At 42.9% G+C, this 16378-nt stretch overlaps 1 protein-coding gene across 4 annotated transcripts in view; it reads left to right on the top strand.

Moving 5' to 3' along the window:
• ift70 (intraflagellar transport 70) overlaps positions 1 to 14914 on the top strand; it is a 51950-nt gene extending 37036 nt beyond the window's left edge. For all 4 annotated transcript variants that reach the window (XM_084329695.1, XM_084329694.1, XM_084329693.1 and 1 more), the window contains 5 exons: positions 2188 to 2259; positions 2794 to 2897; positions 5276 to 5354; positions 6444 to 6573; positions 12634 to 14914. In XM_084329695.1, the coding sequence (XP_084185821.1) occupies positions 2188 to 2259; positions 2794 to 2897; positions 5276 to 5354; positions 6444 to 6573; positions 12634 to 12770 (522 nt within the window). In that variant the 3' untranslated portion in view covers positions 12771 to 14914. The remainder of the gene's footprint in view (positions 1 to 2187; positions 2260 to 2793; positions 2898 to 5275; positions 5355 to 6443; positions 6574 to 12633) is intronic.
• Positions 14915 to 16378: the final 1464 nt, after the last annotated feature.

The raw sequence follows: 16378 nt of genomic DNA, 5'->3' as shown, positions 1-16378 counted from the left end.
GGGAGAGGCTAAGCTTTGGACCCCCATTTTATATATTGTGTCTCAGGGACCCCCATCTAAGAAGACCTTTGTTGTTTGATATGATTTAGTGTAGCTGAAATATATAACTGAAGTAGTGACTTTTATATTATTCTCTCATTGGGCTATTGGTCCTATTTTTCTGGGGACCCCCTGGAACTCCCTCAAGAACCCCTGGGGGTCCGTGGACCCCTAGTTGAGAACCACTATCTTAGCTGCCCACCACCACATGTTTAGTGTACACACAGGGACCGAAACTAAAGCCCGCCGCCCGCCAGGGGCGGTCTGTTTTTACCTTTGGCGCATGACACTTAGAGGGCTGCCCGCCGTGTGGCGTGTAGACGTGTAGTTCATAAGCAGGCCCCTAAAAATATTTGTATGCGAACGGTAAAAATCAATTACGCGCACGCTGTGCGAATACAGATTATAGCCTCTCTCGTCTTTTTTTTCCTCCGCTGCGAGATCGTTAAAAAACTACAAGTCCCACATTGCACTCAAGCCAACGGTCCAATCACAGTAGAGTGAAGTGACTGGTTTCATGGGAAATAAAGCAAATGACCAATCGGAAGCTCTCATTTTTCTTGTTTACTTCCTGAAACTCCGCGATCAGGGCTCTCGTTTTCCGAGACACCAACTTATTATAGTCTCTCTTACCAATAGCAATAGATTTTAGAACACATAGATTTATCGATAGCAATAGTAATATAACGTTAATGCAACAAAACGAATGCCTTGCTTTGTTAATCATAACGTTGATGCAGTAGCGTATGTCGGTGTGTTGGCTGTAACGGACATGACAATAACATAACGTGTACACATTAAAATTGCAATAATCTATTCTAACATTTTCAAATCGATGCAGTTGAATTTCCCCCTTAGGATCGATGCATTGTTACACCCCTACACCAAAGTCACTGGCCCACTGTGTATCTGTGTATAATAACTTGGCTAGCGTTATCAACAGCAGAAGTGGGCAATGGGTCCAGCTGCAGCACCGGAGTGCAAGCGATGTGATGTAATTGGCAGACTCGACTGTCAATCAATGGTCTACCTGACACGCAAACTCAAACAATGTTTCTGTACTGGAGGTGTGATTGATTGATTGATTGATTGAAAACTTTATTAACAGATTGCAGAATGGGTACAATACAGTACAGCTCAATACACACAATTGTTAAGGGGATGCAGACCAGAGAAAGACTTTCGTCTTGTTTACATCAGGGTCCCCCATTTCAATTAATCAGGAAAGTGTACAGTAGGAAAGTGTACAGTATTTCAATAGGCAACCCTGAAAGGATTATTTTTCTAGAAGAGCAACACAGCCAAAACAGACAGTGGAGCTTTTTGCAGATAGCAAGCATTTTGACTTATTGCGTGGTGGCGATGTCTCGCAGATAATACAACTACAAGTATGGTTATATAATATATATTTTATTTAAAAAAAAATTGTATATATAAAATATATATTGGCAGGTAAGAAATATGCTTGGCGGGTAGACTCTTCCCATCTACCCGCCACTGGCCGGTGAGTCAAAAAGTTAATTTCGCTACACAGAGTATCATGGTGATTGTGAGATTACAAGTCAAAACCCTTCAACTAGGAGAGAGGTCGTTGTCCACCACCAATATACAGTACAGGAAAGAAACATTGACCCTCTTGTCTCCTTTTCCGTTCCTCTGCACGCTAGTTGGAGCAGTGTAACATTCAGGAGTGTCCCTGCAAACGCAAGCCCTCGGTAAAAAATATATAAAATAGAAATCCTTTCCTTCTGTTTGAAAAATGCAGTGCTTTCCAAAACAGGAAGAAACGCCCTGTCTCTTTTGTATTGGAATTACTCTCTTTGAGTCCTAACAACCCTGATGGATGGTCAATAGGTCTGAGATGTAGAATGATATAATTCCAAGTAAAAGAGACAACGCATGTGAGTTTCTTTGTATCTTTTTCCAGGCTTCCAAGTCGTTTCCTGTCCACCCATCCCAGACCACACTCTAGTGTGCAAAGGACCGACTGTTGGAAGAGTGCAGTGCTTTCCGCTCCTTGCATGAGACCTTTTTCAAGGCTTCTCTTCTTGTATAGTTTGGAGTGGCATTTCTGATGTGTGTGTGTTTGAACAGTATAGAACATGGGCTGATAATAAATAATGGATGTTGTGTTGTTCTTGTCTCCAGATCCTGAATGTCAGCGCCGTGGTCCTGGCTAACCTCTGCGTTTCCTACATCATGACCAGCCAGAACGAGGAGGTACCTAGACACAATATGTTTATACTTGATAGCCAGTTTATTAGGCACACTGCCCAGTTCAAAGAGTGGATTGCTTCTATAGACGATATCGCAAAGTATACACTTTGGGATGTGGCCACAGTTTGAGGGGAGGTCAGACCTAGTACTAGACGAATGTACCTGATTATGTACCCAATAAATTGGGCATTGAGTCTATGCAAAGTGTATACTTTGGGATATTGGTCCACTATGCAAAGTGTATATTTTGGAATATTGGTTCACTATGCAAAGGGTATACTTTGGAATATTGGTCCACAATGTAAAGTATATACTTTGGAATATTGGTCCACTATGTAAAATGTATATTTTTGAATATTGGTCCACTATGCAAAGTGTATACTTTAGAATATTTGTCCAAATGTATTGGAAGTTAGAATTTGGGTTGAGATTTATCTTCTTTGGTCATGGGTTTATTACCACAGTATGATTGAATTGTATCTTATCAAATTGTTATTGACAGCTGTTTGTAGTATAAAGTAAACCATGACTCCTCAGGCTGAAGAACTGATGAGGAAGATAGAGAAAGAGGAGGAGCAGATCTCCTATGATGATCCGGACAAGAAGGTCTTCCACCTCTGTATAGTCAACCTGGTCATAGGGTGAGTCCCAATAACCACTCTGTATAGTCAGCCTGGTCATAGGGTGAGTCCCAATAACGACTCTATAGTCAGCCTGGTCATAGGGCGAGTCCCAATAACCACTCTGTATAGTCAACCTGGTCATCTGGTCAGAGTCCCCAAAACTGCTACCATTCAGTAGAACTTCAGTGTGGGTGAAAACACATTAGAAGCTCTGTTAACTCATTCAGCACCATCGCTTAATGAGCCAGGGGGTGCTAGAACGCCATCACTTTAATCAATGGGGAGACTGCGAGATTTGCGAGTGCTTAAAATATATCTTATATTATAGCTATGGGTCTAATACACTTGTCGATTGTCAGTGAGTGGCTTGCACAAAACGGATTGTTTTTTCATCCGTACATTTCCGTTTTATACTGTTTTGAATGAGTCTAGTTTTGGTGATTCTTAGTAATCCCAGGAAAAGACGCGATAATAGCATTTTAGTGGAATACACTAAACACGTTGTCATTTTTCGCCTGATTATCGAATCTTCCTGAAATCAACGCTAGATTATCATTATTATCCTTCCTCGTGCATACATGAAATGTCCCTCGTAGCGAGGCGCTCCCCCCCCACCACCGCAGCCAACGGTAGAAAGCCACACACACACAATGAATGAATGAATGAATTAATGAATAAAAACTTTATTTAACAGATTGCAGAATGGGTACAATACAGTACGGCTCAATACATACAATTGTTAAGGGGATGCAGACCTGAGAAAGACGTTTGTCTTGTTTCCATCAGGGTCCCCCATTTTCAATTCATATAGACATTTATGACATACACAACATACATGACATTTATGGCATAGGGACATATAGGTATTTAGTACTGATACATTTGTGACATAAACGGTATTCAAATATACAGTACTGTTACCCCTAGATCCTGACAGAGTATATACATATGATGGGGAGGGGACTGTACATTAGGAGGGGGTGGGTGGGTGGGAGAGAAATATACATACGGCGGGGAGGGAATATATACATGCGGTGGGGAGGAGACTGTCTATTAGGAGGTGGTGGGGGTTTTGGGCATTTACGGTGGCCAGTTTCGAATTGCAGCCTCCCGTAGGTGCTCTTTAAGAGCGGTTTTGAATGTGGGCAGGGATTCACATTCCTTTACAGCTTTGGGTCGGGCATTCCACATTGTTGTGGCATAATTGCGAAACGTGTTTAGTCCCTTGTTTGAGCCGAATCTGGGTTTAACATGATTTGTTGAGCTTCCTCTGGTGTAGTGGTTGTGGTATTCACTGACCTTTGGGAAGTATTTTGACATGTACATGGGCACCCCGGTCGTATAGTGTATCTTGTAGACCAGGCCCATTGCAAGTTGCTGTACTCTGTCGTCTACTCTAAGCCATCCTAGGTTGTCAAAGTGGGCAGTGGTGAGGTGGGTTCTGGGGTTCAGGTCAAGTAGTAGTCTGACCAGTTTGTTTTGTGATGTTTGTAATTTTGTTTTAAGCGCCTTTGAGGTGCTTTGGTACCACACACACAGACAGCTTCGATCGCGGTAGAAAGAAATATCAGATCAACGCAAGATTTTATATATAGAGTCCTTACCTGGTCTCTGATGTAATGCAAAAGAAATAATCCAATTATCTGATCGCCATTCCAAATACTGCTCGTGGAGGTCCGTCCCACATTGCCCGGCATTGCATGAAGGGGGGGGGGGGGGGGGGCAGCATCGCAGATGTAACGTTGTAAACGCTAGTCCTGCCGGAGTATTTAAACCCCGCCTGCACGGCTCAGATCGGCCCAGAAAAGAAACTACACCATTTTTAATCGAGTGCAATACCGTCTGGAAGGCGTAGGTGGCGGTATTTGCCCTTTTGCGAGCTGAGACCCATTCCCAATGATAACATCAGGCTGGATGGATGAAAATGAATGGATATAGCTAATAAAAGAAATAACGATTAAAACCCGACTTTTCTCGTGATAGGCGCTGAACGGTTGGCGAGTTAACCCGACTTTTCTTGTGATTCTGTGAAGCTTCATAATTAAGGGGAAACAAAAATGTAAACGTTAGAAACATGAATGAAACCTTTGGTCACATTAATATTTTCGGGGATTGAAGGGTGGCCTTGTGGTCCTTGTGGCCCCCCTTCTGGTGAAATGTCTACATGTATGTGTGTCTCAGGGGAAAATGTGAAGAAATACATTTTTGATTACCCTGTCTGTAAAATTGTAACCGTTTGCTCTAAAAAAGTTAAAAGAAAGAAACAGACATACTATATGTAACGGCATAATTGTGAAACATGGTGGATTGTCAAGAAGGTGTGATAACCCACATTTGAATAGAACAAAAAGTATTAGTCGTATATCAGTCGTATATGACCTCTGACCTCCTTCCAGGACCCTGTACTGCGCTAAGGGCAACTACGACTTTGGCATCTCCCGTGTTATCAAGAGCCTGGAGCCCTACAACAAGAAGGTGGGCTGTCTTGTTATCCTCTGGGGTTTTCTAGACGCACGCCTCCTCTTCCTTGCTTTTCCTCCAGTCACCTTTGACACATATTTCTCACAGGGAGATGTTTTGCTGTTCTTTACAGAGAGCAGGTGGTTCTTCTGTATTCAAATTCTGGGTTCAAATGTACCTTCGATTCAGTCAATTCAGGAGATTTGGGTGGTCTAACCTAGTTCTCTAGTTAGTAGATTTGTCAAGCTTTCTAACCAGTAGGGCCCATTTGATAGAGTTGGTAGTTTATTCCATGGCAACAAAATGTTTTTTGAATGGAAAATATAATGCCACTTGAGCTGAAAGGGAGTTGTCAATCAACCATGATCTGATCACACACCCCAAAACCATCCTGAGGAAAGGTCTGGGCTGCCCAATGAGCTGTTGTTGAGCTGGGTTTTATAATAGTTATAAACATATTTTTTTATTGAAATGTTGGGGGATGCTTAACATGACACTCAAGTTTGATGTGATATATACATTTTACTATTTTCTAGGCCAGTTTTCAGAGGCTTTAAGGTTCTCATACAACCATAACACCAGCCTGTGTTTTGGCTGCACCTGTGTCTACGAAGCCCCCAGCTGCAAACACAAGCCGTCTGTCAGGGGTCGTCACCCGAAGCTCCTCGCTACAGCCACAACCTAAACACCAATCACTAAGAGACTATCAGACACAAAGTTAAAGGCGTAGTTCACAATTTTGGAACCCTAGCCCCTTTTCCTACTTAAAAGTATGTTGTCGATCGGTACAGTCAACTGAACAACAATCAGAACAACTGATCTAACTGATCTTTTTATTCCTCAAAGCTATACAATTAGTTTCCTGCATTATTGTCCCTCTACTTTAAAAACCAACGCATGTCTCTCTTTCCCCCTCTCTCCTTCTGTCTCTCTCTCTCTCTCTCTCTCTCTCTCTCTCTCCGTTTCTCTTTATGTTTTCTCTCTGTCTCTCTCTCTCTCCTTCCCTCTCCATCTCTCTTATGTTTTCTTTCTCCATGTCTCTCTCTCTCTCCCTCCTTCCCTCTTTGTATCTCGTATGTTTTCTCTCTCTGTCTCTCTCTCTAGCTGGGGACCGACACATGGTTCTATGCCAAGCGCTGTTTTCTCTCTCTGCTGGAGAACATGGCGAAGCACATGGTCATGCTAAGAGACACTGTGGTGCTGGAGTGCATTCAGTTCCTGGAGCACTGCGAGAGTAAGTCACGGTTGTGGAGACGGACACACACACACACACACACACACACACACACACACACACACACACACACACACACACACACACACACACACACACACACACACACACACACACACACACACACTCATAGATATATAATAATAATACATTTGATTTAGAGAGAGACATACTGGTTTAATACAGTGTTCCTACACCTTTCTGGGAAGTCTAGAAAGGTATGGACATAGAATTTAATTATCTTCTTTTCACATAAATGTCTGGAAAGGTATGGGGAAATGTGTTGCTCAGTCCCAATACACATGACTACACATGTTGTGCAGCTGTAGACCACACTGTCTCCACATATTTTGATATTAGTTGTTTTTAAGACTAATATTCAGCTGTAGAGGTGATACAGCCCTGCTATATAGCCTTTTCTCAGCCAGCCTTTTCTTTTTTTGTGTTATTTTGCGATTCAGGGACTTGCTTGCTGGTCTTGTCGATCCTCAATAGTTGTAATGCAGGACAGTGTAATGCAGGGCAGTGTAATGCAGGGCAGTGTAATGCAGTGCAGTGTGATGCAGGGCAGTGTAATGCAGGACAGTGTAATGCAGTGAAGTGTAATGCAGGGCAGTATAATGCAGGACAGTGTAATGCAGGGCAGTGTAATGCAGGGCAGTGTAATGCAGGACAGTGTAATGCAGGGCAGTGTAATGCAGGACAGTGTAATGCAGGGCAGTGTGATGCAGGACAGTGTGATGCAGGACAGTGTAATGCAGGGCAGTGTAATGCAGGGCAGTGTAATGCAGGACAGTGTAATGCAGGGCAGTATAATGCAGGACAGTGTAATGCAGGGCAGTGTAATGCAGGGCAGTGTAATGCAGGACAGTGTGATGCAGGACAGTGTAATGCAGGACAGTGTAATGCAGGGCAGTGTAATGCAGGACAGTGTAATGCAGGACAGTGTAATGCAGGGCAGTGTAATGCAGGGCAGTGTAATGCAGGACAGTGTAATGCAGAGCAGTATAATGCAGGACAGTGTAATGCAGGGCAGTGTAATGCAGGGCAGTGTAATGCAGGACAGTGTGATGCAGGGCAGTGTAATGCAGTGAAGTGTAAGGGCCCGCGTCCACTTGGCGCATATTTCTGACTGCACGCATCTGTTTTCAATGTATTCCAATGGGGAGGGAGCGCATGCGGCCGCATGCGGCCGCCTCTAGGAAGTGCGCTGCCGTCGGCTTCTTTTCTCAGCTTTTTTGTGCGGCCGAAAGTTGAAACTTTCTCAACTTTCAGAGCAAGGCGCTGAGCTCATTTTCAGACAACCAATCACAGCCATTCACCAATCTACCACTCTGTTTGTAACCTGACACCGGAGCTGCCTGCCTGTCTGGCTGTCTCCCACAGACCATTGAGATTCGCGACAAAACTAATAATAATAACTACACGAATACACTACTAAAAAGCTAATAAAAAGCAAAGGGCGAACTGTGGTGTCAGGCAATAACTATATATATAATTAATATACAATAAAGTTATTCAAATATGCTATAATATGTGCAAAACCGCGGCATGGCTGTAGATTTCTTTCTGTCATCTACAAGATGCGCTTCATGCCAGCTCTGCCGGCGCACTCCCAGCATGTTTCACGGAGAAATATGCGCTAGGTGGACGCGGGCCCTAATGCAGGACAGTGTAATGCAGGGCAGTGTAATGCAGGGCAGTGTAATGCAGGGCAGTGTAATGCAGGGCAGTGTAATGCAGTGTAGTGTAATGCAGGACAGTGTAATGCAGTGCAGTGTAGTGTAATGGAGGACAGTGTAATGCAGGGCAGTGTAATGCAGGCCAGTGTAATGCAGGCCAGTGTAATGCAGGGCAGTGTAATGCAGTGAAGTGTAATGCAGTGTAATGCAGGGCAGTGTAATGCAGTGCAGTGTAATGCAGGGCAGTGTTATGCAGGACAGTGTAATGCAGTGTAATGCAGGGCAGTGTAATGCAGGGCAGTGTAATGCAGTGTAATGCAGGACAGTGTAATGCAGGGCAGTGTAATGCAGGGCAGTGTAATGCAGGACAGTGTAATGCAGGGCAGTGTAATGCAGGGCAGTGTAATGCAGGGCAGTGTAATGCAGGGCAGTGTAATGCAGGACAGTGTAATGCAGGGCAGTGTAATGCAGGGCAGTGTAATGCAGGGCAGTGTAATGCAGGGCAGTGTAATGCAGGACAGTGTAAAGCAGGACAGTGTAATGCAGTGTAATGCAGTGCAGTGTAATGCAGGGCAGTGTAATGCAGGACAGTGTAATGCAGGGCAGTGTAATGCAGGACAGTGTAATGCAGGACAGTGTAATGCAGGACAGTGTAATGCAGGGCAGTGTAATGCAGGACAGTGTAATGCAGGGCAGTGTAATGCAGTGCCAGTGTGACGATACGCACAGTTTCAGATCCCATACGAATTTAGGTTTTGAGGTCGTGATTACATTTTAGATTCTTTATGCGTTTAAATGTATTCATACTACAGAGCTCTGATTGTAGATTATATACTACACAGCTTGGTTTGGCTCAGAAAAATACATGTTTAATAGCATGTTAATAGCAGTAACCATACCAAACCACCAGTTAAACTGAGGTCTTAAACATTATGCTACCATACCACCAGTTAAACTGAGGTCTTAAACATTATGCTAATAGCAGTAGCCATACCAAACCACCAGTTAAACTGAGGTCTTAAACATTATGCTAATAGCAGTAGCCATACCAAACCACCAGTTAAACGGAGGTCTTAAACATTATGCTAATAGCAGTAGCCATGCCATACCACCAGTTAAACTGAGGTCTTAAACATTATGCTAATAGCAGTAGCCATACCAAACCACCAGTTAAACTGAGATCAAATAAAACGAGAGACCATGGGGAAGAGAATGAGAGGAGACTTGTTTTACATGTCGATGTACTGTATAGTTACTACAATAACCTAATGTCTCTAGTGCAGTGCTTTGAGTCCAGGTGTGAGGCAGGGAAGTTACTGTGTTAGCTTTGTCTAAACTCATACACTTCACCTCAGGCTACTAGTAGATTTCCAGACCCCTCCTCCCGAGGAAAAATGTGTTTACCTTTCATCCCTCTTTCCATGCCTCTCCCTTTCTCCTCCTCCCCTCTGGGAATCTCTCTTTCCTTCGTACATGTTTTCCTTATGTCTCTCCTGTTCGTTACGACGGTCCTCTCCACACCAAAACCTCTCGAGCGCCTTTCTTACCAGCACATTCTGAGCCCAGGATTAGTCTTAAGCCCTTGGGTCCTGAGCAAAATTTAGAACGCTTTCACATGTTCAAGTATGACATAAAAACAACAATACTACATTGAATATAATAGTAGAATATAGTAGATGGGTGTGTTGTCACTTCCTCAAACCAACCAAACCAAGGGTTCCATTCTACTGGACTTCTTGAATGTTATTTATTTCTTATTGTCAACATAGCCTACGAAAACAACCAGAACCTACAAGAGTCTATAGATGTGTTTCTCGTTCACGCCAGACTCGGTGTGCGCGCGCATCAAGAGGGCAAAAAGGAACGTAATCCTGGTCAGAACAATGGGGCAGACTACAATATATTTGCATTTGTTAGCCATGCTAGCAATCTAAACAAGCAATCCATGCCAAAGCTAGATATGTAAAAGGTGAAAGACTCACACTCACAGCCATGCTGATTTGGCTAAATGACATCCAGCCGTTTTCGTTTGAAACAACTTTTAGTCAGAGGAGTGTCATGGTTTCTCCAGAGCTAGGCCGGGAGCCAGGTCTACCCCTCAGGATGTTTTTTGCTACCTTTTTTTTCATTATTATTTCCTGTTACCCCATACCTTGGGCCATCACGAGTTGATAATGACCACCCCCAAATCAGCCCCGTGTGGCCTCAGGGGCCAAAAAACCCTCTTTTTGGGAAAAGCTTCTGGCGAAATTATGTAATTGCAAATATGAGGGTACTGCAACTGCATAAATGGTCAGATAAGTCTGAAACTTTGCATGGTGTATCCTGACATTAACAGATGAAATCCATACAAATATGGATGATGATGATGATGAGGAGGAGGAAGAGGAGGAGGAAAATTATGATTAAAATTATCATCATAGTTTTATAGTCAGCTAATGGATCACAGCAAATAGAGTAAGCAGCAAAAATACATTTATTCTATTTTTAGTTTGAGCTGTATTTTATTTTCTCCATTTGGCTGTATAGAATATATATCTACAGTTTAGTAATGTTGATTATATTTACTTCTTGATAACAGACTGCACACTAGAGTGATTTTGTTCATTGTGTTGCCTGGACTTTGTTCTTCAATAGATTTCATATTTGGTTACCGGGTTTTCTGTGACTGAACCCTCCTTTGCTCAATCTGTTTTATGTTGCACTGTGATACCCCGGTCCACCAGGGGGCGTAACATTGTTCACTTTTCAAGTAATTAACTTCAGATAGTATAGCATTACATTACTTAAGTCTCAACTCTTGTTTAATATATTTTTTAGATATAAAAAGCAAGGGAGAAAAAAAAGAGAATAAAAAAGGGTAATGTTCTATTTTCTCGATTTGAGGTACAATGGAGAACTTTGGTCATAGCAGGTGTAATATTCTAGATAGAAAGGTCATCTTGGACTTAAATTGAAGCTTATAAATGTGGGAAGTTTTTATATCCATGTGAGGCAGCAACATGTATAATAAAATACTTGAAAATGATCACTTTTGAGGACAATTTGTCAGGCGGACAGAATTTTTTTTGTCTTTTGGGGTATTCTGAGGGTGATATTTGACAATAGAAAGGTAGTAAGCCCCAGAGTATTATTCTGATACTTTTCAGTGTCAGGATACACCATGCAAAGTTTCAGACTTATCTGACCATTTATGCAGTTGCAGTACCCTCATATTTGCAATTACATAATTTCGCCAGAAGCTTTTCCCAAAAAGAGGGTTTTTTGGCCCCTGAGGCCACACGGGGCTGATTTGGGGGTGGTCATTATCAACTCGTGATGGCCCAAGGTATGGGGTAACAGGAAATAATAATGAAAAAAAGGTAGCAAAAAACATCCTGAGGGGTAGACCTGGCTCCCTCTAGCCCCGTCATACTTTTTTAGCGCAGCAGCTCGCGCAGGGAGGGGGCAACTTACCGTACTTTTCGGACTATAAGCCGCGGCTTTTTCCCTCATTTTTCGACCCTGCGGCTTATATAACGGTGCGGCTTATGTGGACAAAACCCGAAAATCGAAATATTGCTTTTTTTACTGCATTGAAATGTTATTTGCTAAACTTAATACAACTTGTAAATTAGTTAATTCTTGTTATTTGTCCGACAGTATTGTGTCCCAATGGGAGTCATTCTCTGTAGAGGTGGGAGTCATTCTCTGTAGAGGTGGGAACTTAAAGCTCAATATAAGAACACCACCCACAGAATCAATCTGTCAATCCTTTCCGTGTCCGGGCCGGGTGAGGTTTCCCGTGTTGAGTCAAATTAAGCCGCAGGCTCCACTCCTTACATATGGTAATTAAACATTAAAACACATGCGGCTTATAGTCCAGTGCGGCTTATATATGTACACATCATTCAATTTAGCTGCTGCGGCTTATAGTCAGGTGCGGCTTATAGTGCGAAAAGTACGGTAGTCACGTGACTCAGTTGGTATTGATGATTGGCTCGAACACAGTATGTTTATAAACAAGAAACACATCTATATGGTGTTGTTGAATGCTGTTGGCATGAAAATCTTCTCTCTTTGCTCTCTCTTTCCCTCTCACTCTATCTCTCCCTCCTTTTCTCCCTCTCTTTATCTCTTTCCGTCTCACTCTCAACCTCTCTATAATCTCTCCCTTTCTCTCTCTATCTCTCCCTCTCTATTTCTCTTTCCCTCTCACTCTCCCTCTCTCTCTCTCGTTCTCTGCTCTCTCTTTCTTTCTTTCTAGAGTACTAACAATCGTTTGTAAATAATTGCTTTTTGCCTCATATTCCAACAAAGCAACATGTTTACATTCGTGCGTGCGTGTAAGATCTCTTGCTTGCTGTGTATTGAGTTCTACTGCACTCTCTCCCTCCAGTGTATGGCAAGGACGAGCCGGCCATCATTGAGCAGCCGCTGGAGGAGGACCGGCTCCACATCGGCAAGAACACGGTCACCTACGAGGCGCGGCTGCTCAAGGCTCTCCTCTATGAGGTCATCGGCTGGAACCAGTGACATCATCGCATTGGCATCTGTGGCGACATTAGACATTTTATTCTGTGTCTGAGAGAATAAAGAATAGAATACAGCCTACCGCGCATACGGACTACCACTCATGGTAAATGGACTGCATTTATATAGCGCGTTTATCCAAAGTCCGTTCACTTACACATTCACACACCGATGGTGGAGGCAACCATGCAAGGTGCCAACCTGCTCATCGGGAGCAGTTAGGGGTTAAAGGCCAACTTGCAGGTTAAACCCTACTCTTCAGTTATGGGTAGTTTACATCATTGGTATCTAATTTCATTATTAATTTTTTTCCATTTGACGCCGGAAATGCCACTCTGAAAGGGTTCAAAAGGTCCACACACGAATAACATGCACGGAGCAAATCTAAAAGCTTATCAGACGCTAGCAGGGCCGTGACATCACTCGAGGCAACTTATGCCTTATGCCCGTCCGGGTCATAGTACTACTGGCTATGGCTCTGGCTAACGTTACCCCGCTAACGTTAGCATTATGGCTACTGTCGTGAACCATTTTAGATCGGGGCATGTAGAGGAGTTTGGGGAACGAGTAAAATGTGCAGGTCCTCTTCTCAGACCTGTGGGGCAAAGCACTGCACACGCATCATGCCGGCTAGCAAGCTACACGTCCCGGCATGTTGATACGATAGCAGCCCCTCGGATAGCACTCGGTGCATCAGTCACGAAAGGGGCTACCACGATAGCTATTAGCTAACGTTAACGTTACAAGCTCAAACACCTTATAACTACTACTATTGTCGTGTCCATAAGTTCCCTGGCAGAATACTTGTGAGGACAAAGGTATACAAAGAGGAGAGAACCATTTCAAATCGGGCATTCATGCCGGCTAGCAAGCTACACGTTGCGGCATGTTGATACGATAGTAGCCCCCTCGGATAGCACTCGGTGTATCAGTCACGAAACGGGCTACCACGATAGCTATTAGCTAACTAACGTTAACGTTACAAACTCAAACACCTTATAACTACTACTATTGTCGTGTCCATAAGTTCCCTGGCAGAATACTTGTGAGGACAAAGATATACAAAGAGGAGAGAACCATTTTAAATCGGATGTTAGGAGTTTCGAGAATGCTGGCTACCAAGCTAGCTAACTTAGCTACTAACGTTATAAACACAATATGTACAACGACACAATGATTTACATTATTACAAATATGGTAACGTGGTTGTGGCTTTTACAAATAGTGGTTAGCTTTAGAGATGAATGGCTATGATCACGGAGCAATAGTGTTAGGTGAAACAGAGACTAGCTCCTCGGCTAGTAGTAACAAGAAGGCTCTCTGCTTCCTGCCGTCTGCCTGTGAGTCTCGGAGCCCCTGCTGCCCTGTACCCAGTGTGACGTCATCATTAAGATGACACACGCACGTTATGAAACCATGGATTAAAATATGCATGTGCGTGGAGGTTGTGGTTTGGTCGACAAAATGTTTGATAAAAACGCGAAAACTGGGTCAATTTCTATACCTTTTTTCCCCCTCTTCATGAAAGTCACCGTTGCCCTAGTCACATTGTTTATTGAACAAAAATACAACCTGCAAGTTGGCCTTTTCTTGCTCAAGGACACTTCCACACGCTGCCCGGGAGGAGCGGGAACCTCTGGATTACCACCAGACGACTGCTCTACCTCCCGAGTCGCTCATATGGCCTACCACTTATACGGCCTACCGTGCAAAGCTCCAAGTCTACAAGCACCAAACGTCAAGTTTATACCACCAGAACGCCGTGAAATTAACCATTTGTGAAACACGCCGTTCATGATGACATCATATTATCTTTTCCTCGTGTTAAAAACAGTGGAGTAGAAACATTCAGAACGTCTTTACATGAAGCATTTCTCTGTTTCTTTTCCTCACGTTTTTTACATTTCCTTAAAAGAAAAATAAATTCTATGGACTACGCTCAGCTGTATTTTGAAGCAGCGGTTACACACATACACGTATAGACACACACATACATACACAAAAGATGTTATATAACCTGTTTGTTCTGCTGTATTTTTGCTACGTCTTTGTCTTTTTATACCTTTTTAATTGGTTGTTTTCAGAGATGGCTCTGGTGTCTCTCTTTGTTATCAATTCTATTTATTTGAATAAAAACATGTACAGTACATGAGTCTAGCAGTCACTTTCATATAGCATGCACATATTGCTACCTCATTGCTTGAGTAGAAAGTAGACCTGATTAAAGCCACAATAGTTTTTCTTTTTAGTTGCATTCATTAGGCACAGCACTTTTGGTTAGTTTTTAACTGGGTTTGGGATTAATTCGATTCAGAATGTAAAACAGAAATAGCTGTTTGCTTGCTGATAATAGAACATCCATTCTCATTTACTTGTCAACAGATTGCATATAGTACGACATTTTCATGCCAAAGGTCTTTTTGAATTTGAGAGAAATTCCACCTCCTGAATTCATTGAATTGATCCCAACCTTAGTTTTTACATTATTGTTGATATTTCATCTTGAGTCATGGCCCTTATTCAGCACATGGCAAACAATGTATGAACAATGCAAAAACAACGTTGGTTTTTCAGACATTCTATTTAATATCCCAGCATGACCCAAGTGTGGTCAGAAATCAACATCTTGTGTTGGAACAGTCACCAGTCTAGATGTACATACAAGCTCTATAGTCTATACATTTCATACATATACAGTCTATACATTTCATATCTACCTAACCATCCTAAACGCTTTGCTCTTCTGAACACACACCATGCCCTCGCAGCTAAATACACACCTGTGTATATATATATGTATATATATATATGTGTATATATATATATATATATATATATATAAACAAAATGGATATATGTTTATTTATATGCACTTTTAGAGTGTAGAAAGGGGACTTTTACATGCAGTGTCAAAATACAAGTATGCGTCTCGAATGTGGTGATTATGTAAGCTAGTGGATTTGAACCTGAGATAGGATCCACAGGCAGCCCCACTAACCAGCTGAGCTAAAGGGTCTGACCCGTTAGTAGGTGCTGGTTGACTGTGACGTTCTTTTCTCCATGTGTGCACTTTCCCAGGGTCAAGGCACTGAAATCCCACCCCCATCCCACCTGGTTACAGATTCATAGGGCAGTGAGATCCCACCGTTGCCACCAATGTAACCCAGTGGATTTGAACCTGGGACCATAGGGATCCACAGGCAGCCGCACTAAGCAGCTGAGCTAAAGGGTCCAACCCGTTAGCAGGTGCTGGTTGACTGCGACCGACTCATTTATTATCTCATTATAGTTATATATCGTATATGGCTATCGCGTCCCGCTCTAGCCTAATGAGATACCCCTTATCTCCTAGTACCTACTGTACTCCAATACGAACAACTTAATGCACCCATACCTGATCGGGCCCCGCCCCTATGGAGGCGTAGCCTATATAACCATGACTATGGTCACCAAACACCCTTCCTCTATTTTCGTTCCATCGTATCGGCTGCGTGCACCATATGTAACTAGTAGGATGAAAAGATCAGAGAAGATTCATAATGTTGAAAGCTTACCGGAGGTTGCTGGCCCCTGGCATCTTCGAAGCATGTTTTCAGCGACACGACGGGCCT

Source organism: Notolepis coatsorum (assembly GCF_963971535.1).
Source record: "Notolepis coatsorum genome assembly, chromosome: 14".
Classification (NCBI taxonomy): Eukaryota; Metazoa; Chordata; class Actinopteri; order Aulopiformes; family Paralepididae; genus Notolepis; species Notolepis coatsorum.
Note: the sequence above shows the minus strand (reverse complement) of the source record. Positions and strands in the feature narration are given on the sequence as shown.